This window comes from Grampus griseus, assembly GCF_964374135.1.
Source record: "Grampus griseus genome assembly, chromosome: 6".
NCBI classification, from domain to species: domain Eukaryota; kingdom Metazoa; phylum Chordata; class Mammalia; order Artiodactyla; family Delphinidae; genus Grampus; species Grampus griseus.
This window is the reverse complement of record NC_139000.1, coordinates 109,220,372-109,246,942: the sequence shown is the minus strand read 5'-3', so window position 1 is coordinate 109,246,942 and position 26,571 is coordinate 109,220,372. Positions and strand designations below refer to the sequence as shown.

General features: G+C 41.1%; 1 protein-coding gene across 1 annotated transcript in view; it reads left to right on the top strand.

The window, feature by feature from the left end:
* Positions 1-26,571, top strand: part of GALNTL6 (polypeptide N-acetylgalactosaminyltransferase like 6) — a gene marked incomplete at both ends in the record, with an annotated part of 1,149,883 nt that overhangs the window by 1,052,446 nt on the left and 70,866 nt on the right. The window contains one exon of the mRNA XM_082657046.1: positions 15,724-15,831. Within this exon, the coding sequence (XP_082513172.1) occupies positions 15,724-15,831 (108 nt within the window). The remainder of the gene's footprint in view (positions 1-15,723; positions 15,832-26,571) is intronic.

The window sequence follows — 26,571 nt, the reverse complement described above, 5'->3', positions numbered from 1 at the left end:
GACAAAACTGACCTCCAAAAAGAAAAAATCTGAACCAACTATATTGGTTTTCTATCACTACATAACAAATTACCACAAATTTAGTGGCTTAAAACCACCCAGAATTCTCCCACAGCCTCTGGATTGCAATCCAGCATCTTTCTGCAGGGCCTCTGCTAAGATCTCACAAGGCTGAAATCAAATTTTCAGCCAGCTCCATCCTTACCTGGAGGCTCAGCCAGGGAAGGATCTGATTCCAAGCCCCCTCAGGTTGTAGGCAGAACCCATCTCTCTGTGGTTTGGGGACCGAGCCACTACTGTCTTGCTGGCTGTTGTCTGGACATGACTTTCAGTAACCAGAAGCCCAGCTCGGGCCCTTGCCCTGTGTTCCCCTCCCCGGCCCTCTCGCAACAAGGCAGCTTTCTTCTTCAAGGCGAGAATCTCCTCAGACTTCACATCCCTACACCTCTGTCTTCAGGAAGGGCAGAGTCCCCTTTTTGGACTCACTGGTTAGGTCCGACCCTCCCAGGATAACCTCCCTTTTTATTAATTCAAAGTCAACTAAATTGGGACCATAATTATATCTACAAAACCCCTTCACCTTTGTCATAAGGTCACCTTCACCTAAATCACAGGCGTGAAATCCATCACAATCACACACCTTCCTACACTCAAAAGGCAGAGATAATACAAGGACTTGTGTACCACGGGGTGGGAATTTGGGGGCCATCTCAGAATTCTGCCCATCATGCTGCCCAATGACGATAGAAGAAATAGAGAAAATTGTCAAAAAGCTATCCCCTCTGAAAAATAAAGCACCAAACCTCATCAGTTTCTTCCAAACCTTTAAGGAACACTTAGGGCTACAATGTTTATCAAAAACTGTTCTCTAATAACAGAAAAGAAAGAAATATTTCCAGTTGATGAGATAACTGGCGTAATATTGATAACAAAATCTGACCAAGATAGCACAAATGAATAGAAAAGTACAGACATATTTTACTTGTAAATACTAGCATTAAAAATAATAATTAAAGATTACACAACAGAATAACTATTCAAAGCCTAATCCACCAAAATAAGTGCAGCTCTAGGAATTTTCCCATTAATTTATTTAATATCATTTAGGATTATCCTGATGATAGTACGCAATTCAATTAGACAAGATAATATAAGAGATATAAAACTTGGAAAGGAAGACAGAAATTTTGCATTAATTGCAAATAATATTACCATATATCTACCTGAACAATTCAAGTTGAACCAACTGAAAAACTACTATAAATAAGAAATTCAGTAAGTTGCTTGAGTAAAATGTGTGTGTGTGTAAATATACAGAAAACAGTAGCCTTTATGTATGAAAACAACCACCCAAAGGAAGACACCCTTTATGACAGTAAGGAAAAACCAACTTGGAATAAACTTTAATGTCCTAGACCTCCATGAAGACATGTTACAATGCTACTGAGGGATACACAAAATAAATGAATAAATGAAAATTCATAATGAAGATAGTTCTCCCTAAGCATACTCCTGTATTTAATGCCATCCCAGTAAAAATGATAACATGAAGATTTTTTGGATGGGGGAGGTTAACCGGGGACAGCTAGATAAACTGCTTCTAGTTCATAAGGGAAAACAAATAGAATAACAAGAAAATTTCTGGGGAAAAAATGATAGGGGGCTAACTTAAGTAATCAAATACAGAAATTAGACAGAGATACCTATGGCACAGAATTTAAATAGACCCAGATAATATGGGAATTTAGCATAAGATAAACATTTCAAATCAAGAGGAAGAGAGTGGATTCCTCAGTAAATAGTGTGGAACAACTACTTATCTAGGGAAAAAAAATAAAGATGAATCCCACGTGTGAAAATACACAGGTACACGGTTATTTATCTCAATATTGATGAAAAATGAAAAAACATTAATATCCATCCTAGGGGACTAATTAAATTAATCACTGTGAACTACAGTATGGCCTTTAAAAAGAATGCAACAGGTGTATTTTTACTAATATGGAATAATATCCAAACCTATCATTATTAAGTAACAAAAAAGACAAGGTACAAATATATATGCAAAAATAAATATGGAGAGAAGATAAATTTTGTTATATATATTTAATAATTTATATCTATAACATGTCACATAATACAAATGTAAGCACTTATATGATAAAATGACAATATTAATTTCACATGCAGACAATTGTCACAGATGTATTCACATATCCAGGAGATATTAATTGAGAGCCTACTGTCTGCCAGACACTGAGAATATAATTGTCAACAGAAATGACAAGTTCTCTGTCTTGTGGAATTTAGTCTGAGGAGAGACAGATCATAAATAAATAAGTGAATAAATAAACAAGAAAATTTCGGATGGTGCTAAGTGCTAAAAGGAGTCCAGCCAGCCAATATTACAAAGTAGGAGCCTCAGAGAAGAGATGGTTAGATCTGGCATCATGTTTTTAAAATATTTGCTTCTGTACCCAAACTAGAAGGTGAGGAATGGGCTCCAGTGTCTACTGGTCCTCAACCTCCTACTCCTCCAGCCTTGAGTGTGTCTGATCCAGCCATCACCAGAGCAAATGTTCCATGTGTTACAGGACCCACAGATTGGCAGGAGAAACTACAAAACAATGACACACTAGTGTCCCAAAGAAAGGGGGTTGTTCCCCAGGGCCCTGACCCCAAGCCGGTCCCTCGGTCCCCCTGCCCTCACCGTTGTTAACTTCCATACTCTTGGTTCCCAAGACAAGCCTCCAGCACATTGGCAGAGTACCTACAGTTCTAATTAATGAGCATTCTCCACTTTCGCCGCAGTTGTCTGAAAATATAAAAACCTCCTAGGGTGTTTAATTTATACTCCTGAAATAGTTTCCGTGTCTCCTTAGAAGGGTACAACTCAATCTCATTTTGGAAGCGTACTCTTTCCCACTTAAGGCACCTCTATATAAACTCTAGTGACGATGCTTTGTACAAATGGTTTTGGTAGAAATAAGTTCAGTCTTATCAAATGTACTCATTAGAAATCCTTTTTATGCCAAGGATGATTCTAAAATACTTTATATACCTTCTCACTGCTTTCATGAGAGAGCTATATTAAAAACAAAAAACCTCTCCTTACTTCTGAGCCTGCAAATACCTCGAAGCGTAGTTGCATTTTGTGTCTAAAATGTGACACAAGCCTTTTTATGGCGCACCGTATACCTTCCCATACACAAGAAAATATCTGGAGTTGTTCCTATGGGGTTTCTTCCCCTAGAATATTTAGTCTAGGTGATATAAAAATAACCATTCTAGTTCAACATGCCCAGAATTGATCTTCCAAAGAAAATATTAAAATGACTCTAAACTCATTCAGAAACTCAAAGATAAACAGAAAGAGCTGCTAAATGTCTCACAAGCCAGTCTGAGATTCATTTCAATTATCCAACAAAAGGTACCTCAGGTGAAACAGAGCATTTTCAAGTTAAATTTTATGTCCATTGGATAGAGGCCTGGCAAGTCTAAATTCCTTCCAGTTGTTACTTCCTTTATGTCTGATGGCATTTTCCTAATTCCCTATTTAATTTTATTTTCGCTTTTATAGATAGCTGTAAAGAGAGCGGGATATAACAATTTACACAGCATTCGGTATCTGTGTTCAGGTCAATTTAACTTCCTATTGAAATCTTTTTCTAACGTTGAAATTTTTAAGAATTTTTGTATTTTTCTCGTTGCCATTTTCCCTAACAAGAAAAAGGAAATACAATCTAATGACTCTAATGCAAGTCAGTTTACACCCCCGCAAAAGCTCAAGAGATATATGTTTCGAAAGTTACCTAAAAAGCTCCATACAGTTCTCAAGCCTGTCACCCAAATCCCAGTGACAGTACTATACAGAGCATGGGGGTATAGGCACGCATCGACTTTAGAGGTATAAGGATTTGATTTTTACACTTTACATCAAGGTCAGCAACCTACAACACACCAGGATCCTGTAAGCTGACCCCACAACTCCCTCCCTCTCTTCAAACTGTGAGAGGACAGTTGAGAATACAATCCCTACCTCGTCGCCACACATTCAGACTTGCATGTCGCCATAAGCCTGACCCCCACCTCACACAGGTCAACATGTGGATACATGACACGCATCCCCTGGAGCCCACACATACCAGAAGAATAAAGCTGGTCCCCTCGGGTAATATTAACACATGACCACTGTTCTTGAGCACCTATTATGTGCCAAGGGTGCTCTGTGATTATTCAATCGAGTCCTTACAACCATCTCCTGAAGCAGACACGTTAGCCCAACTTTACAGAAGATGAAAGTGAGACTCAGGAAAAGGTAGGAACCTGCCCAGTTCAAGACCTACTGCCAAGTGTTCTTTGCTCTGTCCTGAATCGTGAAAGCATGTCAGCTTCTCCAGATAAAAAAAATCACGTAAATGCCATTATGAACCTTTAAGAGTGCTCACATTTTTTATTCTGATGACATTTCTTCATTTTGAATGTTTCCCCTCAAATTTCAACACTTATCAACTGAAGCTTAGAAGACCGTTTGCTTTTCCAAAGTTTCCAACGTAACGGTCTTCATCTGAGGAGCTTTTGAATGATGTGCTTCACACCCCCAGACACTCAAACCCTGGCTGTTCAGAGAGCTTTTTTTTTAGTTTGATTGGAGTATAGTTGATTTACAATGTTGTGCTGGTTTCAGGTGTACAGCAAACTGATTCAGTTATACATGTACATATATTCACTCTTTTTCAGATTCTTTTCCCATATAGGTTATTACAGAGTACTGAGTAGAGCTCTCTGTGTTATACAGTAGGTCCTTGTTGATTATCTATTTTATATATAATAGTGTGTATTTATCTCTCTCCACCCCCCATGTTTCCCCTTTGGTAATCATAAGTTTGTTTTCAAAATCTGGGAGTCTTGTTTCTGTTTTGTAAATATTGGGTTGGCCAAAAAGTTCGTTCGGGTTTTTCCATAACATCTTACAGAAGACCTGAACGAACTTTTTGGCCAACCCAATAAGTTCATTTATAGCATCTTTTTAAATTAGATTCCATATATGAATGATATCATATGATATTTGTCTGACATACTTCACTTAGTATGATAATCTCTAAATCCAACAAGAGAGAGCTTTCTTAATGTGGACTCTTTGGTTTACTAGAAGACAGAAACCCAATTCCGACTAACTTAGAGGAAAGGGGAAACTGGACAGGACACTCAAGTAAACAAACTGTGAAAAAGTCAAAGAAATGAGTGAGCCTCTGGGAGGCTGCCAGGACCCTTTCCCTGAGCACCTGGCCTCTGCCGCTCTCTGAAGAATACTCCTTTCACCCCTCAGGGATGGCCACTAGAAGCTCTCAGGCTTTCATTCTCTGCTTTGCCACCAGAGAGGTAATTCCAATTTCACGAAATCCCAAGGAAGGATTCCAATTAGCATGACCTGAGTCCGGTTCCCACCCCACCACTCGGAAGGTAGGATGACTGACAGCCTGACTCAGGGGTGAAGGAGAAGCACATGTTTGGGTATTTCCCTAAAGGAAAGAAGTTGTTCCCCTACAGAAAGCCAATTTTAAAGAGTTTTTTTTAAGAACTTTCATTTCTTTTTAGCAGATGGTGAAGCCAGAAAATTTAAGCAATAGACTTAAAATCTGGAGGCGCACAGAAATAATAGTAAAAAGCGAACACTTTGCTTCTACTGTATCTTCTAAGCTATAGAATAATGAGTTAAGGGACATGAGGGATTGTGTCCTTAAACCATAGTATTTTACCTAGAGAAGCACTCTGAAGATGTTCCAATCCATTCTTTCCTCCCCAAGAATTAATGTTTCAGATAAACCAAAAAGGGATATATCTGTTTTTATGTCCCACCCCAATCACTGCTTTTAGGAGCGTAGTGTTACTGCAAATATAAACGTCACGTCTTAAAAACAGGATCTTCTGAACAACGTACCCTCTGAAACCCTGCCATCCCCACCCAGACCTCTTGAAGCTCATTAACTGCAAGATAGCTTGGGCACGATTTGTTTATACTGACATAACAGAGCATTTCCTACTTTGAAATAATCTTAAGCAGATGGCTCAGAAACAAAAGCTTCCCCCTTGAGACTAGAAACCAACATATCCTCAGTAAAGACTGCAGATACATTTTCCCGTTTCTCCTTTTATTATGTTCTGATCAACAAATAGAAAAGGAGAGTCGGGCAAGGTCAAAATAAGCTATTCTTTTTTTCTCCTAATCTCTAAGAATAACCTCAAAACCCAGGTTTCTAAGAATAAAGCAAAGCAATGGTGTGCATGTGCCTTTCCATTGTTACCTTTTTTAGATCAAGTCAGGTCGAAAAGTACAGTTTTTATTACATCCAGCCTAGAAAACGAGTTTAATGACAGACACGGCCCTTTGCAATATCTACACACTAAAGCTTTTTAGGTTAACAACTAATATTTTAATTTCTAGATAGATGGTACAAAGGGGTTGATTGTCTAGTCTTAAGAAGTTTTTCAAACATAACCCATCCAAGTCACACCACACACTTAGAAAGTTATTTTCCAGCCCCAGAAATTTAATTTCTTATTTATATACGCTCTGTACTTTTATCATCCATCACTTCATTATACTAAACCAGTTACAAACGAAAATAAGCTCAAGACAGCTTATTCCCTTGAAACTTGTATTTGAATATACTAGAGAGCATAGCTTTTATTGGCAGCTAAATGGAAGATTATCATTAAATAACTGAATTGTTTGGAATTAACCTTACTTTATATCAATGAACGAGTAGTTCATTCATTTATTCAACAAATACTTACAGGGCACCAACTGTGTGTCAGGCACTGTCCTAGGTGCTTAAGATCCATCTCTCAATAAAACACACAAAGATACTTGCCATTGTTAGGGAGAGAGGCCGATAAATAAGAAACATAATGAATCACTTTGTCATACAACTGAAATTAACACACCAATGTTAATCAACTATACTCCAATATATCAATAAAATGAAAAGTTTAAAAAAATAAAGAAATTAACATAATGAATAAGTGAGTGAGAAGGTGTTAAGTGCTGGAGAACAGAAGCAGAGTGGGGTGAGGAGGGCTGACAGTGTGCGGTGAGAGGGTGTTTGGGGGCCAGAGGCTTTGGAGCTAAGACTTGAAAGAGATGACGAGCTAGCCATGGGGAGTCTGGGGAGAGAATTCCAGACAGAGGGACCAGCCGGCACAAACGCCCGAAGACGGAAGGGTGTCTGGCATGTCGGAGGAACAGAAAAGAGGCCAGAACTGCTACAGCAGAGGGAGGGAGGGGCAGAAGAGGGCGAGGGAAGATTAGAGGGAGAGCAGGCTTTGGAACTGAATGCACTAATACATTTCTTTTTTCTTAAATTTAGGTCACCATGTCCATGTAGTATATTATGCTTCATCTTATACTTGATAATGTTCCCTTACTAACCTCCTGACAGCCGATTTCTTACTGAAACTCATTCATATTCCATATGACTGCTGTAATTGTACGATTCCATTCAATTCAACATTCTCTGTGCTGAAACTCCAGTTTGTGGCTGGTATTGAAAAGTGATTAAAAAAGAAGGCAGGCATTCAATTATTCATTCAATTTGAGCTACATGATGAAAAAAAACACACTGTGCTCATTCACGGGTAAAATAACACTGCTTTAAAATATTTATGTTGTCAAAAGAAGGCATGTTGTTTGTAAATCTAAAATGTTTCTCCAAGAGTTAGATGCTTAACAATGACAATGCCATAATATTTTTAAAGAATATCATCACATCACGCTACCAGGAAATGTCTTTTAAAAATATAAACCACATCTTTCGGAACAAATACAGGATTTGAGAAATGCCACAACAGTTGTGCTTTCCTGAAGAAAGCATGTACCCACTCTGTTACCCAAACGTACCTCCCTAGTGTGTCAGGATATGCATCCCTGTACTGAGACGGACACTGCTATTGAAGACTGAAAAAAATAAAGACGTATGTGGTGATATCCATGGTATAAATAAACAAAACAACTCTACTTATCTTTGATAAAGGAGGCAGGAATGTACAGTGGAGAAAGGACAGCCTCTTCAGTAAGTGGTGCTGGGAAAACTGGACAGCTACATGTAAAAGAATGAAATTAGAACACTCCCTAACACCATACACAAAGATAAACTCAAAATGGATTAAAGACCTAAATCTAAGGCCAGACACTATCAAACTCTTAGAGGAAAACATAGGCAGAACACTCTATGACATAAATCACAGCAAGATCCTTTGTGACCCACCTCCAAGAGAAATGGAAATAAAAACAAAAGTAAACAAATGGGACCTAATGAAACTTAAAACCTTTTGCACAGCAAAGGAAACCATAAACAAGACCAAAAGACAGCCCTCAGAATAGGAGAAAATATTTGCAAACGAAGCAACTGACAAAGGATTAATCTCCAAAATATACAAGCAGTTCATGCAGCTCAATATCAAAAAACAAACAACCCAATCCAAAAATGGGCAGAAGACCTAAATAGACATTTCTCCAAAGGAGATATACAGACTGCCAACAAACACATGAAAGGATGCTCAACATCACCAATCATTAGAGAAATGCAAATCAAAACTACAATGAGGTATCACCTCACACCAGTCTGAATGGCCATCATCAAAAAATCTACAAACAGTAAATGCTGGAGAGGGTGTGGAGAAACCTCTGCACTGTTGGTGGGAATGTAAATTGATACAGCCACTATGGAGAACAGTATGGAGGTTCCTTAAAAAAACTAAAAATAGAACTACCATATGACCCAGCAATCCCACTACTGGGCATATACCCTGAGAAAACCATAATTCAAAAAGAGTCATGTACCACAGTGTTCATTGCAGCTCTATTTACAATAGCCAGGACATGGAAGCAACCTAGGTGTCCATAGACAGATAAATGGATAAAGAAGATGTGGCACAGATATGCAATGGAATATTACTCAGCCATAAAAAGAAATGAAATTGAGTTATTTGTAGTGAGGTAGAGGGACCTAGAGTCAGTCATACAGAGTGAAGTAAGTCTGAAAGAGAAAAACAAATACCATATGCTAACACATATATATGGAATCTAAAGAAAAAAAAAGTCCTGAAGAACCTAGGGGCAGGATAGGAATAAAGACACAGACGTAGAGAATGGACTTGAGGACACAGGAAGGGGGAAGGGGAAGCTGGGATGAAGTGAGAGTGTAGCATTGACATATATACACCACCAAATGTAAAATAGATAGCTAGTGGGAAGCAGCCGCATAGCACAGGGAGATCAGTTCCGTGCTTTGTGACCACCTAGAGGGGTGGGATAGGGAGGGTGGGAGGGAGGGAGACGCAAGAGGGAGGAAATATGGGGATATATGTATACGTATAGCTGACTCACTTTGTTATACAGCAGAAACTAACACACCATTGTAAAGCAATTATACTCCAAAAAAGATGTTAAAAAAAAAACACCTCTGAAAGTAGAGACAATTGAGTTGGTGTGCTTATGGTGAAAGCAAGTTGGCCCTGAGGTCATAAGAAGCGGGACTAAATGGAGAAGGTCTTAGAGCCCCTACATAAGTAGGAGTATAAGCATAATTGAACGAGATGATCACACTTAACAAATATTTATTATCTAAACATGAAGCGAATCATTATGCACATGCAAATAAGTCACTTGATTCCTGTTGTCATAAGCACTGTCTCTACTTGAAAGAAAGTTCCATGCGTTCAGAACTTTGAATCTCCAACAGTGAATGATGCCTGGCATACAGTAACTGCTCGCTACCCTGTTTGTCGACTTGATTCATGAATTACCTGAAAAGAGAAGTACGGGATGGAAAGAGAGTATAAAACAGGAGTCCTAACAAATCTAGGTGAAATTTGGAAAATAAATAGGAAACACCAGTCAAGGGGTAGGAAAGACGAAGGGGAGAATTTCTTTAGAGAGAAAAATTTACAGCAGCAAGCCCTGAGGAGGGGAACTTGGTCCTTTCTAGAGAATCAAAACTAGACCAGATGGGGGAGGAAGGGGAGGGGAAGAAAGGAGAGAGTGATTGAGGGACCGTTAAGCAAAGACGAGACAATGCAAGGCTTGGGAATCTTTACGCAGGAGTTGTAACGCTACCCTGGCAGCAACAGAAAACCACTGAAGGATTTTAAATGGAAGCATGATAGACTCAGATTCATGCTTTTAAGTGATCACAGTGGCAATACGGAGAAAAAAAATAAATTCTAGGATTCCTTTTTAACACTGGTGTTAGCATTTTTTGAAAAATCTGGACAGACATTTTCTGAATTGGACTTAGCGATAAAGAAAAATTTCTGAGGGGGAGAATTTTAAGAATTTGGAGTAGGTTACCAATAGAAGGCATAACATTTGCTTCATTGGTGATGGCAGTGGGCAGAATTCCAAGCTGCCCCTCTTCCCTGGCTTCCTCCTACACTTAAGTTATATTCCAGGGCAAAAAAGTCATGGCAAATGTACTTTCTAGTTAGTTCACGCTAAGCTAGGACAATGACCCTGGTGGGCCTAAACTAATCACAGGGGCCCCTTGATTGGTTGATTGATTGAGACTCAATAAATTAATATATTTATTGAGTGAATACTCTTACAGAAACTGTACTACTGCCTTTAAATCTATTTTGCTCAGTTAATTCTCACAACTCAGTAAGGTCTTTTTTTCTTTTTTTCCCAGCCAAGCTAGACCATGCTCTTTTTTTTTTTTTTTTTAAATTTTTATTGGAGTATAGTTGCTTTACAGCATAGGAGCCCCTGTAGAGCAGGGAGTTTTCCCCAGCAGGGAGCACAAGAAGTCAGGGAGATTTAAAGCCTGAGAAGGGTTCTATGTGAGGGTGGTTAGCCGTGGCTAAGATGGAGAGTTCCCAGAAAAAGGAACTGAGAATGGGTCTGGGAGCAGCCCTGGGCATCCCCAGCAAGGAAACGGGCCCTGGTCCTACAGCTGTCAGGAACTAAATGAGCCTAAAGGCAGGTTCTTCCCCAGAGGCTCCAGATAAGCGCTCAGTCCAGCCACCACCTGGATTTCAGCCTCGTGAGATGCCAGGCAGGGGACCCCACAGAGCCCACAGGACCTCTGACCCACAGAAACAGGAGATCATAAATAAATGTGTGATGTTTGAAGCCACCAAGTTCTGGTAATTTGTTACACACCCATAGAAAGATCTTTAAAAACTGTATTACAGTGACCCTCCAAAGAGAATTAGAATTTCATTTTTGTGTGTCTGTTTGGTTATTTTTTTGCCCTACCTTGGAAAGGAAGGCAATGAGGATTTATTTAACTTTCTATTATGGCTGTCCTTTGTCACCATCCCCTTGTCCCGCAAGAGGGATTGGCCACCTCACCAAATGATGAGAGAAATGCGGTCCCCTTTTCATGAAAAATAAACACCTGGGCCAACCAATCACTCTCTCCCAGCTGCGGATGGTAGGAAAGCCTCTCTGCCTTGACACTTGCCTACCTCTGACATTTGATTACACACAGGACTCCTGAACATTCTCTGCCCTCCGGTTTCCCACCCCTGCATCTATTGTCTAATTACTTTCAAATTGTCTCTCTTTAAAATGCACAACTGGGACTTCCCTGGTGACGCAGTGGTTGGGAATCCACCTGCCAATGCAGGGGACACGGGTTCAAGCCCTGGTCCGGGAAGATCCCACATGCCACGGAGCAACTAAGCCCGTGCGACACAATTACTGAGCCCGCGTGCCACAACTACTGAGACCACGAGCCACAACTACTGAAGCCCATGCACCTAGAGCTCATGCTCCACAACAAGAGAAGCCACCGCCATGAGAAGGCCGCGCACCTCAACCAAGAGTAGCCGCCGTGCGCCACAACTAGAGAAACCCCGTGCACAGCAACGAAGACCCAACGCAGACAAAACTAAATAAATAAATTTATAAATTAAACAAAAATAAAATAAAATGCACAGTTAATAAAAGGAAATAATCTCACAAACATTCAGGCTGTTTGATTCAATAAAGTTTTTGATAAAATTAAAACTGTACTTAAAAAATTCACTGTATTTGATTTAAAATGTCAGAAGAGACTGAAAATAGAACCAAACAAAACAGGGTTCTTAGAGTGGACCAACTGCTGTAATAATCCCCAAATCTTGGTAACTTAGCATCAGTCATGCAGCTGCTACACTTCAGCCCTGGGAGAAAAGGAAGCTGTGTGCTCTGCTCCACCCCGGTTTCCAGACACTCAGGCCCCATCTGCCTAGTGACTCCACCACCTTCTAGGGGCTCAGAGGCCTCCTCTGGATCTTCTGCAATTCATCAGGCTCTGAGGGAGAAGAGAATCACGAAGGGGAGAAAGGAAGTCCCCGCTTACTGACTTGAGCCCAGAGGTGATGCACATCACTTCTGTCCACATTCCACTGGCAAGAAACAAGCATACAGCCCCTTCTGAATACCAAGGAGCTGGGGATTATAGCCTGGCAGTGAGCCCCGGAAGAAGTGAGCATGGAAATTTGTACGTCCTGCACTGTATCTCCCACAGTAGGATGAGATAAAATCTGCGGGTGACCTGTAAATTTTTATCCCGTGTTAGAGTTCACCTCCACCGCGGATTTGGAAGTCTGTAGTCCAGTTATTACTGCCTGACGAAGCACCCCAAAATCTACAGCATAAAACAAGCATTGTATCAAATTCATGGATTCTATGGGTCCCAAATTCAGAAAAGGTACAAAGGAGAGAGCTCATTTCTGCTGCATGGTATCTAGGGTCACAGCTAGAGGCTGGAATCATTTAGAGGACTCTTCATCTGCATGCCCAGCAGTTGATGTTGGGTGTTGGTGAAAACAGCTGAGGCTGTCGGCCCGAGCACCTACACGTGACCTTTCATGTGGCCCCAACTTTCTATAGTGGGGTCTTCTCAAGGTGTCAGATTTCTTACATGGCAGCTCAAATTTGCAAAAACGAGTGCCCCAGTGGACAGGCAGAAGCTATGCCTTTCATGACCTCAGTCACTTCTGCTGTCCTCTACAGGCCTAAGAATTCACAAGCACACCCAAATTCAAGGACAGGGAACATAGTCCCACATCTCAGTGGGGGGTACCAAGGTCACATGGTAGAGGGGCATGTGCAATGGGAGATATTGTGGTGTCTAAGTTGGGAAAATGCAACCTCCCATATGTAGTATCTTAGAATCCCTGAATTTCAGTGTTTGAAAGGATTGTGTATCTTACAGAACAGGGACCAGCGAACTATGACCCACTGCCTATCTATGTCAACAAAGTTTTACTGAAATACAGTCATGTCTCTTCTTAGCGAAGTTTCTTAGTTGCAAGACCATATAACCCACAAAGCCTGAAGTATTTACTATCTGGCCCTTTACAACAAAGTTTGCTGACTCTGTAGATAAACTGTTGACTTAGTAGGTGGGCACTGGAGTTAGATCACTAGGACGCATATCTCTGTTCTGGATGTGGCCAATTCTGCAGCTTTGGACAAGTTAGCCTGTAGGCTGCCATGTTCCCACCTATATAACTGGGGAAATAGTAAAGTCTGTCATTGAGTTGTGGGCATTAAATGAAAAAGAGCACAGTAAGCATTCATAAATGCTAACTCTTATTATTAGAATTACCTAAAATATCGGCTAGATCAACTGTCCACCAGAGTTACATTCTTGTCTACAAAATGTCATCAACTGTGGATTTCAACACACCTAGCAATACAGGAAGCCCATTTCATCTTTAACCAAGCTGTCTATTACAAATTTCCTCCTTCCACTGAGTTGCAATCTGTCTCTTTATAGCTCTATCTTATTAATCCTAGTCCTAGCTCCTTGGGGTTCTATGAACATCACTACCAAATGTTAGGTTCTTCAGATATTCGAAAAGCACTTCTCTGAATTTTATCTTATCAAGACTACGAACCTCCATTCTTCCAATTGTTTCTTTCTAAGACACAGTTTGCATCCCTTCCCCATGTTGGTAATTCTCTTTACAAGGGAATATAAAGCATTTTCTCAGAAATTAGCATAAGACTTCAGGTAGATAGATCAAGACCTTTAATCCCTAAACTCTCCATATTTTCCTGGTGATGTGTTTTGTGCTACTCAGTCTTTTTCTACCTTCTCCTGCTCTGGAAGAGTTGATTTTTGCAAGTCTGGGGACAGGTCCTTATATTTACCCTTTTTATGTTGAATCTTATATAGCTCCAGCCTCTCGGGATCTTTCCAATTGTTGGTACTGTAGTTTAGAATGTTCTCTGCCCCTCCCAGCTTTACATGATCTATGCATAGTTCTGACGACTTGATCTAAAGCCAAGTTGAAATTGATACCATGAATAGTCCTGAACTCTCAGGAGTTAGAGCAACTGAGTATTGTTTTCATAATCCATTTGCCATCCTTGGGATTCCATTCATCACTGTTTGTTCACCAGTCTTACTTAGGGTGCCATTCCTCTTAGTGAAAGAAGATGTAAGCAAATGTAAGTTAAGACATAAACATTTCTCTTTCTCTCTTCCAATATTTCACTTTAAAAGAAGCTGTGTATCTGCATCTGTCAGGGTCCTCCAGAGAAACAGAACCAACAGGGTACATATATGGAGGGAGATTTATTGAAGGGAATTGGCTCATGGGATTGAGGAAGCTTGGTAAATCCAAAAAGCTGCAAGGTAGACCAGCAGGCTGAAGATGCAGGGAAGAGTTGCCTTTCAAGATCAAAGGCAGGCAGTCTGCCTACAGAATTCCTTGTTGCTTGAGGCAGGTCAGTCTTTGTTCTCCAAGGGCCTTTAACTGATTGGATAAGTCCACCCACATCATGGAGAGAAACTGCTTTACTCAAAATCCACCAATTTAAATGTTAATCTCATCCATAAAACATCCTCATGGAAACAGCCAGAGTAATGTTTGACCAACTATCTGCTCTGGTGCAGCCTTTGACACATAAAACTAACCATTACAGTATCTAACTCTTTTTTTTAATCATTTTCTTGCAATGATAATAGCTAAAAATCTAGCATATATGAAGCCTGCATTTATGTTTTGATAATTAGCCCGTTTACAGTAAGCAGCCTGTTGTATAAAACCAGGATTAATGGTTTGAGTGGGCAGTCATGGGAAAACATAACCAATTAATTTTTGTCACTACCTATAAGTACAACATCTTAACAGATACCCTGAGTTTAACATCTCTTGAGTACACATCACTAACCCATTATTTTCTGTACCTAAGAAAAGATCGGGAGTGGGGAGAAATTAGAATGCAACTCTGATTCTTAAAGTGAGCTCTACTGAAAGTTTCAGTATCTAGATAAATTATGGATATTCCTAAGTGGCTTCATTCATTCACCTATTTTAGAAATTCCTTTTTTAACTGACACAAATTCCAATGTTATTTCTTCTAATGACTTCACAAGATTGTCAAAACAAATATCTATATAAATAAGATGTCTAAGCATTAAATGTCAGTTTATTACAATAGTTGTGTTAAAATTCTACGAGAATAAAAAATATGTCAACATGTTATCTATGGAAATTAGATTTACTGAACTAATATTTTGGTTCTATACTCCTATGAATCTAGGTTTTTTAAAATGTGGGTTTTTTTCCCCTTGGTTAGCCATTGATAATAAACAGAAATTATTGATTTAGAGACTTTAAGAGATTTTAAGATTTTGTATGAATCTTACTAATAATTTGGGTCTTTTGGTATGAAAGGTACCGTTCGCTTTTATTATACTTTTAATTTCCCCTCTTTAGGTCTGGATGTGTGGAGGAGAAATGTTGGACGTTCCATGTTCTAGAGTTGGTCATATCTACAGGAAGTACGTCCCTTATAAAGTTCCATCCGGGACCAGTCTGGCAAGAGTGAGTAACCAGGGATCAGAATAAGTGGGGTTTGCTATGGTTTTCCGTGTGCAAAATGTGAAGCCTCACACGTGGTTTAATCCAAGGCACCGTCTGATCAACGTACAAATCCACAGCTTGGCCATTCCATTTGGCAGGCTTTCAATGTAGAGGTTCCTGTGTTTCTCAGAGTTTTATTTCCGTTCCTTAAGGAAGTATTAGTTATGATGCTAAGTCTTGTTATTAATTGTATCGAAGCACTTGCACATACATTATATTTATATATTACTATATTTGCATATTATATTTAGTCTTCATCTATACTTTCGGAGCTTAATATTCTTATCTTTATTTTGTAGATGAGAAAACTGAGGCTTAGCAAGGTGGCTCTTTCACGTACACGAGTGACAAATAGCAAAGTTGGGGTTTAATCCCAGGTCTTCAGAATGGACCCCTCACAGGGAGTGTAACAGGATAAGTCAGATGGAGAACAGGGTAAACGGGATGCGGAGAGGTGTCTCCCGAACTCCGCCTTCCTCTCATTCTTAATCAGGGCCAGCTCTGCCTAAAATTCTACCCCATCCTCAAAATTCCAAAACTGGTCAAGTCCAAGATTTTTTTTTTTAAGATATTGTTTTGAGTAAAACCTTTATCTTAGACCAGACGCAAGGATGCTTTTCTCTTCTGCCTTTTACAATGTTTGGGAGAACGTGGTCATGATACCTTCTGGAAACAATCCTGACAATTCCCGTTTTCTGTGTCCCTTTTTTCGTCACTCCATCAATTTCAGGCACCACAATCTGTACCTGCTACTGCTAAGACCCCAGGTCTAGAGAAAGGGTGTTTCACCACCACCCTCTGCACCATGTTCCCCTAAGAATCTAATCCCAAATGATTCATGTTTGTTCTTTTACTAATAAGGCTGCAATATATAATCAAGTCTTTTATATAAAGTTCAGTAAGCTCACACAACAAGCTTTTAAAAAAATATAAACTAGTTCATCAGGATTCATGAGAGTATCAATCCCACACAGGCAGAGTTTCTCTTGGAATTATTTGCTACTATTCTCCCGGCACCTAGAACAAGGGTCGGTGTCACTCACCAAGATGTGCTGAAAGAATTAATGAGTCAGGAAAAACTAAGACAAGAAAATGCCGCAGGTCTAAGGCCTTACTAAAACGTAAATATTTTAATGAAGTATAATAAAATTCTCATTTATAGTGAGTCCTTTTTGGGGAAGGAGGATTCTGCCTTATTCCCTTTCTGAGATTATTTGTCACTGACGTCCGTTTTCTTTGTTTTCTTAGGCACACCATTATCTCTCTTACAGCAGTCTGAGTTAATAGTAATGAAGTTACATTACATACACCTTGAAGGGAGGTAGTCACATTATTCCTCCGTCCGCAAAAGATTAATCAGACGTTAATAACATACTCCATTAAGTTGTTAGAGAAACATATTATTTGAAGAAAAGAAACCAATCACAAAGTGATTAAAGAGCTGCATTGGGGGTTAGGAAATATGATTTAATTTAGGCATAAGACTTAATACATATGAATCTGAAAACTCATGAACTCCCAAAAAGGGAAATGACTGAACGGTTTTGAGCACATACCATAAATCAGCTGTGTGGCTATCATAAGCAGCAGCAGTTTAAAACATCCCCTAGATAATGATGTTCTGTCGTCTGTCCATTTCACTCACTCATACGCTCCACGCTTGTGTCCCAAACTGAATCTTTTATTTGCAAGATGGGTGGTGTGTGTGCTTGGTTTGCAGCCAAAAGTAGAGTCTAGAAGCTGGGGGGGGGGGGGGGGGGGGGCGGGGGAGGGAGTTGTGCAGATCTTCAAAAAATAACTCTGTTCGGGCTTCCCTGGTGGCGCAGTGGTTGAGAGTCCGCCTGCCGATGCAGGGGACACGGGTTCATGCCCCGGTCCGGGAAGATCCCACATACCGCGGAGCGGCTGGGCCCGTGAGCCATGGCCGCTGAGCCTGCGCGTCCGGAGCCCGTGCTCCGCAACGGGAGAGGCCACAGCAGTGAGAGGCCCGCGTACCGCAAAAAAATACACACAAAAATAAATAAATAAATAAAAAATAACTCTGTTCACATACTTTGAAGAAAGAAATTAAGTCCTTCTTCAAAGACTGTCAACTATAGGGAAACGGGCTGGCACATAAAATTTCCAGCAAAGAGGGAGGATTTATTCAAATGAAAAAAAAGTCCATAATTCTGAATTTTAATCTTTTCCACTTAAATTTTACTTGAGGCTCCTTTTTATTTTTTCTCTAAACTGCTAGAGCAATCAGGAAGTCATAAATATTGAGGCTCAGCTGTCACTCTAAGAAACATTTTATTAAATAAAAAAGTGTATTAAAATGAAAAACAATTCTGATATTTTGCGGGAGAATCTCAACTACCTGCTACACCCTGCAGTATCACTGAATCATCACAAATGAGGAGACTTTACAGATGCTCAAATGCAGGGCCAGGTCCACACAATACGGAGTTCATCCTTCCAGCCTTGCAGGAAACGGAGAGAAAGATGGAGGAAACTCCACAGGCTAATTTTCTTATCACAAAGCTCACTTATTTCTTCAGAAATGTGCACGCTTCTTTTATGTACCTATGTAAATAGAGGGCTCCAGCTGACTTTCACAACACACACGCATCACACACACACACACACACGTGTGAATACCCTACAGTCCTCTAAATAGCAAACCAGCATGTATCATAGAAAGAAATGCAAATAATTAGCTAGTCAGTGCCTTCTATTTACCTAGACAGTCTGTCTGGAAGAGACAAGATATCTACACACGAAACCATTAGAGGACAACACAAGACAGCAAATACGGATAGTTGTTCAAACGTGTTGTAAAGATGTGTGTGGTGGCGGGAAGAGGAGGGGTGGGGTACACTAGCTGCTGCACTGAAAGCAGACCTTCAAGGATACTTCAGTTAGATGAACATGGTTCGCAGAATCGTGGTTCCCAATCTCAGGACCGGTGGACCACTTCCTGGCCCACTTTTCACCCAGCCTCAGTGAACTGAGAAAACTGAGAATCACGAAGCTAAATCTATTCCATTTAATAACATCTTTTTATGCATCAATCTTAGGCTTCTTTTTTCCTCTTATGACAGTATAAGAGATGGTAGATTTTTATTAATGCCCTTATTTGGCAAGAATAAGAATTAGCCTCCCTATGTCAATTCCCACCAAATGCAAAATTCTGGGACATGTGCCCTACAATTCAGCTTCATCAGGGAATCAGAGTGTCCACGTGTCATGAGTAAAACCAAACGGTTTACCATGTTAGCTCGGGGTCCAATGTCAGTACACCGGGTACAGCTGTGATACCTTCTCTCCAGGAGAAAATGGCCAATCCCTGAGGGAAGGGCTGCCCACCCCTAGTGCTGCAGGGGGACCAGAAAGTCCCCAGGGCCGAGGGGACAGACATCCCCTCCTTGGGATGGCACTGACTGTCCTTTACACAGAGGCGTGAACAGCCAAGTGGCTGAGTGGCAGAGGGGGGAGACCCTCGGTGGAGACCCTTCACTGCGACAGTCATGAGCCACGTGCCCTGCAGAAGCCACTTCGGGCACCTCAGACTTCCCTGTGAATGCCAGTGTGTTTGAGGCAATCATGCCGTTGGACCTGAGACCGGTGACATAACAGAGGCACAGAATAGCCACCCCACGGCTAAACACACCAGCTGATGCAGCACGATGTGGTCCCCTCGGAACACGTGGCCGGGGCGTGTCCCCAGGAGGGCCCCTTGCAGAGCAGGGCAGCCCTGCAGACTGTGGATGGGGTCCTGGAGGCTTACTCGGCTGCACAGGAGACAAAGCAGGACCCGACCCTCACCCTGAGTCTGTAAGAGATGCCCAAACTGGGGGATTGTATCCTTCTGTGTTTTGCCATTGACGTAAGATCGATAACCGTTCTTTTTTAAATTACATCTTGCATGTCATGGCAACCACTGTCCAAATTTCAGGATAAGAGCTATAAAGCCAAAATCAAATCCCCATAATAATGCATTGTTAAAGGGGATGGAGATAAAACGTCCCACAAGCAGAGCTGGGACTGTGTCTGTCCAATGCTCGCAACCAACTGGAGTGGCTGGGAGTCCTGGGGGAGCCCCAGCAGGAGAAGAGGGCCAGGTAGGAATGAGCAAACACAGAGAGTGACAAAGGATTGCGTTTGGGCTGCCGCAGTTAAACTGGGACAGTGCAGTGGAGACAGAATGCAGGCCAAGGTGTATACCTTTCCCTTACCGACTGCAGGGAGGCACTCGGGGGTTTTGAACAGGAAGTGTCAGGGTAAAATGGAAAGATCAGCCAACAGGTAAATATTAAAGGAGAGGAAGACTAAAGAAAGTAACATTCTGAATGCGAGAAGCATCTGTAAAGAAAACTTCCTGGGAGATTTTCAGTGATTTGCCACCCTGTGCAAGAATAGAGAGGTCAGTGCTTCCCTGGTGGCGCAGTGGTTGGGAGTCCGCCTGCCGATGCAGGGGACGCGGGTTCGTGCCCCGGTCCGGGAAGATCCCACATGCCGCGGAGCAGCTGGGCCTGTGAGCCATGGCTGCTGGGCCTGGGTGTCCGGAGCCTGTGCTCTGCGGCGGGAGAGGCCCGCGTACCAAAAAAAAAAAAAAAAAAAAAAAAAAAAAAGAATAGAGAGGTCAGACGTGACTGCAAAGTTTTTGTCGCCACATCTGAGACACAAAGGTACAGATACAGGGACGAGAGGAAGGGACGGATGCTGAGGTTGGATTTAGATAAGTTGGGTCCTAAGCGACCGTTGCACACAGGCTCGGGGAGAGCCAGACCTGGGAGACGTGCGTGGACTACCCATCCAGGATTCTGAGAGCCCACAAAAAACAGATTTTGCCAGATTTTCTTCAAAAGGACTAGTTTGATGTCAGAAAATGAAATCGCCAAGAAGGCAATCAAGGATGGTGATGAATGGGAAGTCGACTCTCCCACAAAGTGACCTTTCCCCCGTCATGACTGTAAACCAGTTGATTCTCATGAAGCTGCCCAGCAAATAGAGCCGGAGCACCACTACCTTGGCCGCCAACAGCAGCCCGCGCTTCGTCCGACTTCTCTGAAAGCTGCAGGATTCAGATGCTTCGTCTGAAACTGTCCTTGCGTTTGGGGACACGGTGGCCTATCGTGGGCTTTCCCCCAAAGGCAGAAAAATAATGAATTCTTCCCAAAAGACAGCTTTCATAAATGGCTAGGACTTCTGTGCAGATGCAATTCCTCTCAAAACAATAACTATTTCAAATTCTTCCTTACAGTGTAACCAAAAGGGCAATAAGTCTGTCCAGTACTCGTGGCAAGAACTCAAGATGATTCACCTACTGCTATCATGTGTTTCTCTCCCCTCCTGGCCATATTTTAAAATATAATATCTCCTATTTAGATGGCACTTTTAAATTTTATTTTTATGGAGGTAAAATTGATGTATAACATTATGTAAGTTTCGTGTGTACAGCACTATATTTCTATAGTGGTGGTGCTCACCACCAAAACTTTAGTTTCCGTCAACCACCATGCAGCTGGTCCCCTTTACTCAATTTGCCCCCATTTCCCCTCTGTAACCACTAGTCTGTTCTCTGAGTCGACGTGTTTGTTTTTCTTTGGTGTGGCTCGTTCATTTATTTTGTTTTTTGTATGTCTGTGTGTTTTGTACATTCCACATATGAGTAAAATCACACAGCGTTTGTCTATCTGTCTGTCTTGTTTCACTTAGCATAGTAACTTTAAGGTCCATCCATGTGACAAAGGGCAAATGTCATCTTTTTATGGCTAAGTAATATTCCATTGTGTATATATACCACATCTTTTTTATCCATTCATCTGTTGATAGGCACTTAACCTTGTTCCATATCTTGGCTATTGTAAATAATGCTGCAATGAACATAAGGGTGCATATATTTTTTTCAAATTCGTGTTTTCATATTCTTCGGAAAAATACCCAGAAGAGGGGTAAGCTGGATCCTACTGTCGTTTTATTTTTAATTTTTTGAGGAATCACCATATTGAACTTTTTATTTAAAAATTCAAGCATCTTGAGCTTCCCTGGTGGTGCAGTGGTTGAGAGTCCACCTGCCAATGCAGGGGATGCAGGTTCATGCCCCGGGTCCGGGAGGATCCCACGTGCCGTGGAGCGGCTGGGCCTGTGAGCCATGGCCGCTGAGCCTGCACATCTGGAGCCTGTGCTCCGCAACGGGAGAGGCCACAACAGTGAGAGGCCCGCGTACCGCAAAAAAAAAAAAAAAAAAAAAATTCAAGCATCTTCCATAAATAGTATTTCATCATTCTTCCTGATAGCTTCCCTAAAAATCAATCATAACTTTATTATGTGACAATAATGGTTCAATAAATCATTGAGATTTGATGAGTCCATTGCGGGTTATGAAGATAAACGTCATCTCTTGCCACAAAGAAGGCTCAGGCTGCAGAAATTCTTCAATAAATATTTATCAAGTGCCCACCATGTGCCAGGCGGAAATGCATAGAGCTTGCCCCATATCCTAAACCAGGAGCATTGGACCTTTTAATTAAATCAGGCCTCCCCTTTGTAACAGAATGTCACCTCACCCAAGGACAGTCCCCACTAGAGAGAAGTTTCTGCCTGTACAGCACTCATACTAACCTTCAATGATGTCCCTTTTTCTACCGCTTGTTTTGCATGTGAGGAAAATGAGGAAAACTATTCCATCTGCCAAGGACCTAGGGAGAGGAGATGGGAAAACGTGAAACACAAATGTGTTCCCCACGGTTTGACCCTCACTTGCTCCCTTAATTCCTACCCCAGGGGTCTGAGAATTTTAAGCATCCATGTTTTTTAGCTCTTCATTTAACAAAAAACAACAGAATCACACTTTGTCTCTAAAATGCTTAAATAATATGGAGGTAAAGCATAGAATTTTCATACCAAACATAGACACCGAAACAGAAAGTGAAGTAGCAAATCACTGACGGGTACAGTCTCTTACCATTTGAAAGTTTCGTGAACAAAATATGCGAGGTAAAGACAACATTACTTTAAAATTCAGCCATTTCCCACCAAACTTCTCAAAACTAACTTTTCGTTTGGTCTTCTTCTTATTTCCTCTACGTACTTTCCCCCCAAACTCCCACAAGTTTGCCATAATCTCCGTAACCAAAAATGCAACTCTTGCAAGAGGGAGCAGAACTGGCTGCTCTATGACTCTGCCTTTTGGGGCCTCAACTGGACGATGAAATCGCAGGAGCACCTGGCTCAGAGGGACTCATTCAGGGGAATGAGCTTCTTACCCTGAGATGTGTAAATGCAGAGTGACGCTGCTGGAGGCCTCTGCTGTGTCATTTCCATCCTAATCACCCTTGTTTCCAGTTGTTTATTAGTTCATGGCGAGAATTCCATCTCCAACTACAATTCCAGCCCAAGCACGTTTCCTTTCTAATGTCATGTGAGGTGGAGAAAACAGTTCCACTTGCTACTCTATAAACTGAGAAACGGTCAGAAACCAATGGGCGGCTTTGTGGTGTCCGGATGCTCTTGGTGTTCTAATTTGGAAAATGCTTTATAAAAATAAAATTTCACAGATTGCCTAAATTTTGAACAGATGTAGTTTTCAACTTAAGAACCCTGCGTGAGCTGTTAAAAACATAAAGATTTTTTTTTTTTTGCCTTTTTTGAAAGTACGGAAACTAAAACAGGGTCTTCTAACAACAGATAGAACAATGCTTCAGCACCATTTAGTTCCATCACAATTTGTTGGACTGCTTGCTGTGGGTGTTCTTGTGGAGGAACAAAACACTAGATGCTCTCCTTAGCTGATGGTTAGAAGATGCTGGTTGTGACCTATATACATGATATGCGATATATATAGCAACTGGATCAATAATCATCATCCACAAATGAGATCACGCTGTCCTTTGCACTCAGGTTGTGACAGCAGGAGACACCATGGGCTTGACTGCCAGGTGAACGCCCTTCCCATCATTCCCAGGTGTCTCTAGACGCCCCCAAAGTCTTCCTCTGCGTGCTCACATACCTGTTTGTCAGAGGAAGTCCCCACTCTGCAGCACGGAAGATCTGCCCTTTGCCTTGTGCTCCCGCTTGCCTCTGCCCCCCCGCCCCCACGTAAAGTCATGGGAGAAGCCACACCACCACCATCATTCCCAGTAACAGCATCAACTTCTAGCTTGTGGTGTTGCCTCTGGAGGAACCAGCGCTTCCGTCCTCAACGTGCCAGAACTTGTTTGGGTCCTGGATAGACTCAGACAGGCTGGCCATCATCTAGCTGTGGGCCAGACGTCCTCACTGGAACACAGAGACCTCTGTTTCTATCGGCATCCCTTCAACAATTCCCACAACAACTGGTTATCTCCACTTTCTCATAATTTTTTTTAGGTCATGAAAAATAATTCCATCATGTTCTGACCCTCAATCTCAGCCCAATACAGTCTTAAGGGATGAGAAAAATAAGACAAAACAAAACAGAAAGCATGTTTTTTTTGCCCTGTCATCCTATTTTTGCTTCTGAAGCTAGGTCATAAAAGGCACTGCAGCTCCCACCTTGATCTCTTAGATGGCTGGCTTTGGGGGAGGCCTGCCACCATGTCATGACATGGAAACTCACACAGCCCTGTAAAGAGGCCCACATGGAGGAAACTGAGTCCTCCTACCAATAGCAAGCACCGCTTTGCCAGACACGTGAAGGAGCCACTTTGGAAGATCTTCCAGCCCCCTTGGAGGCTTAAGATGACTGGTTCGTCAGCCAAAATCCAACTGAAACTCATGAGAAATACAAGCCACACTGCCTAGTCAAACCACTCCCAAGTTCCTGACCCACAGAAACTATGAAAGATAGAAAGAGAGCACCTCTGTTTACAACATGGTTTACTGAATATTTTAAGTCCACTGTTGAGACCTGCTGCTCAAGAAAAAGATGCTTTTTAAAATATTATTGCTCATTGACAATGCACCTGGTCATCCAAGAGCTCTGATGGAGACGAACAATGAGATTAATGTTGTTTTCATGCCTGCTAATACAACGTTCATTCTGTGGCCCACAGATCAAGGAGTAATTTCTACTTTCAAGTCTTATTATTTAAGAAAAACATTTCCTAAGGCTATAGCTGCCATAGATGGTGATTCCTCTGATAGATCTGGGCAAAGTAAATAAAAACTTTCTGGAAAGAATTCACCATTCTAGATGCCATTAAGAACATTCACGATTCATGGGAAGAGGTCAAAATATCAGTGTTAAAAAGGAGTTTGAAAGAAGTTGATTCCAACCTTCAAGGATGACTTTGAGGGGTTCAAGACTTCAGTGGAGGAAGTAGGGGGAGATGTGGTAGAAAGAGAAAGACAACTAGAATTAGAAGTGGAGCCTGAAGATGTGATTGAATTGCTGCAGTTTCATGATAAAAACTTGAATGGGTGAGGAGTTGCTTCTTGGGGATGAGCAAAGAAAGTAGTGTCTTAAGATGGAATCTATTCCTGGTGAAGATGCTGTGAAGATTGTTGAAATGACAACAAAGGATTTATAAAATGACATAAACTCAGCTGATAAAGCAGCAGCAGGGTTTGAGAAGGTTGACTCCAGTTTTGAAGGAAGTTCTACTGTGGGTAAAATGCTATCCAACAGCATGTCATGCTTCAGAGAAATCATTTGTGAAAGGAAGAGTCAATGGATGTGGCAGACTCCACTGTTGTTTATTTTAAGAAACTGTCACAGCTACCCCAGCCTTCAGCAACCCCTGCCCTGACCAGTCAGCAGCCATCAACATCGAGGCAAGACCCTCCACCAGCCAAAAGGTTATGACTTGTTGAAGGCTCAGATGATGATTAGCATGTTTTAGCAAAAAAGTAGCTTTAATTAAGGTATGTACATTGTTTTTTATACATAATGCTATTGCACACTTAATAGACTACAGTATAGTATAAATAATAACTTTATAGTATAGTAGAAAGTATAGTATAGTATATACTATAGTGTAAATAATAACTTTACACTATAGTATAGTGTAAACATAATTTTATACGAACTGAGAGATCAAAAAATTCATGTGACTCATTTTATTGTGACAGTTGCTTCATTGTGGTGGTCTGGACCAAACCTGCAATATTTCAGAGTTACGTTTCTTAAATTCGTCCAATCCAAGAGGATGGAATATCTGTCCATTTATCTGTGTCTTCTTCAGTTTCTTTCATTAATATCTTACAGTTTTCGACATGCAGGTCTTGGTTAAGTTTATTCCTAGGTATTTTATTCTTTTGATACAATTGTAAATGAGATTCTTTTTACATTTCTCTTTCTGATAGGTCATTATTAGTGTATAGAAATGCAACAGACTTTTGTGTGTTGATTTTGTATCCTGCAACTTTACTGAATTTATGTATTAGTTCTAACAGATTTTTAATTGAGTCTTCAGGATTATATATATGCATCATGTCATCTGCAAATAATGACAGTTTTACTTCTTCCTTTCCAATCTGGATTCCTTTTATTTCTTTTCCTTATCTAATTGCTGTGGCTAGGACTTCCAATACTATGTCGAATAAAAGTGATGAGAGTGGGAATCCTTGTCTTGCTCCTGATCTTAAAAGAAATCCTTTCAGCTTTTCACTGTTGAGTATGATACTGGCTGTGGGCTTGTCATATGTAGCCTTTATTATGTTGAGGAACCTTCCCTTTATACCCACTTTGCTGAGAGCTTTTATTATAAATGTATGTTAAATTTATCAAATGCTTTT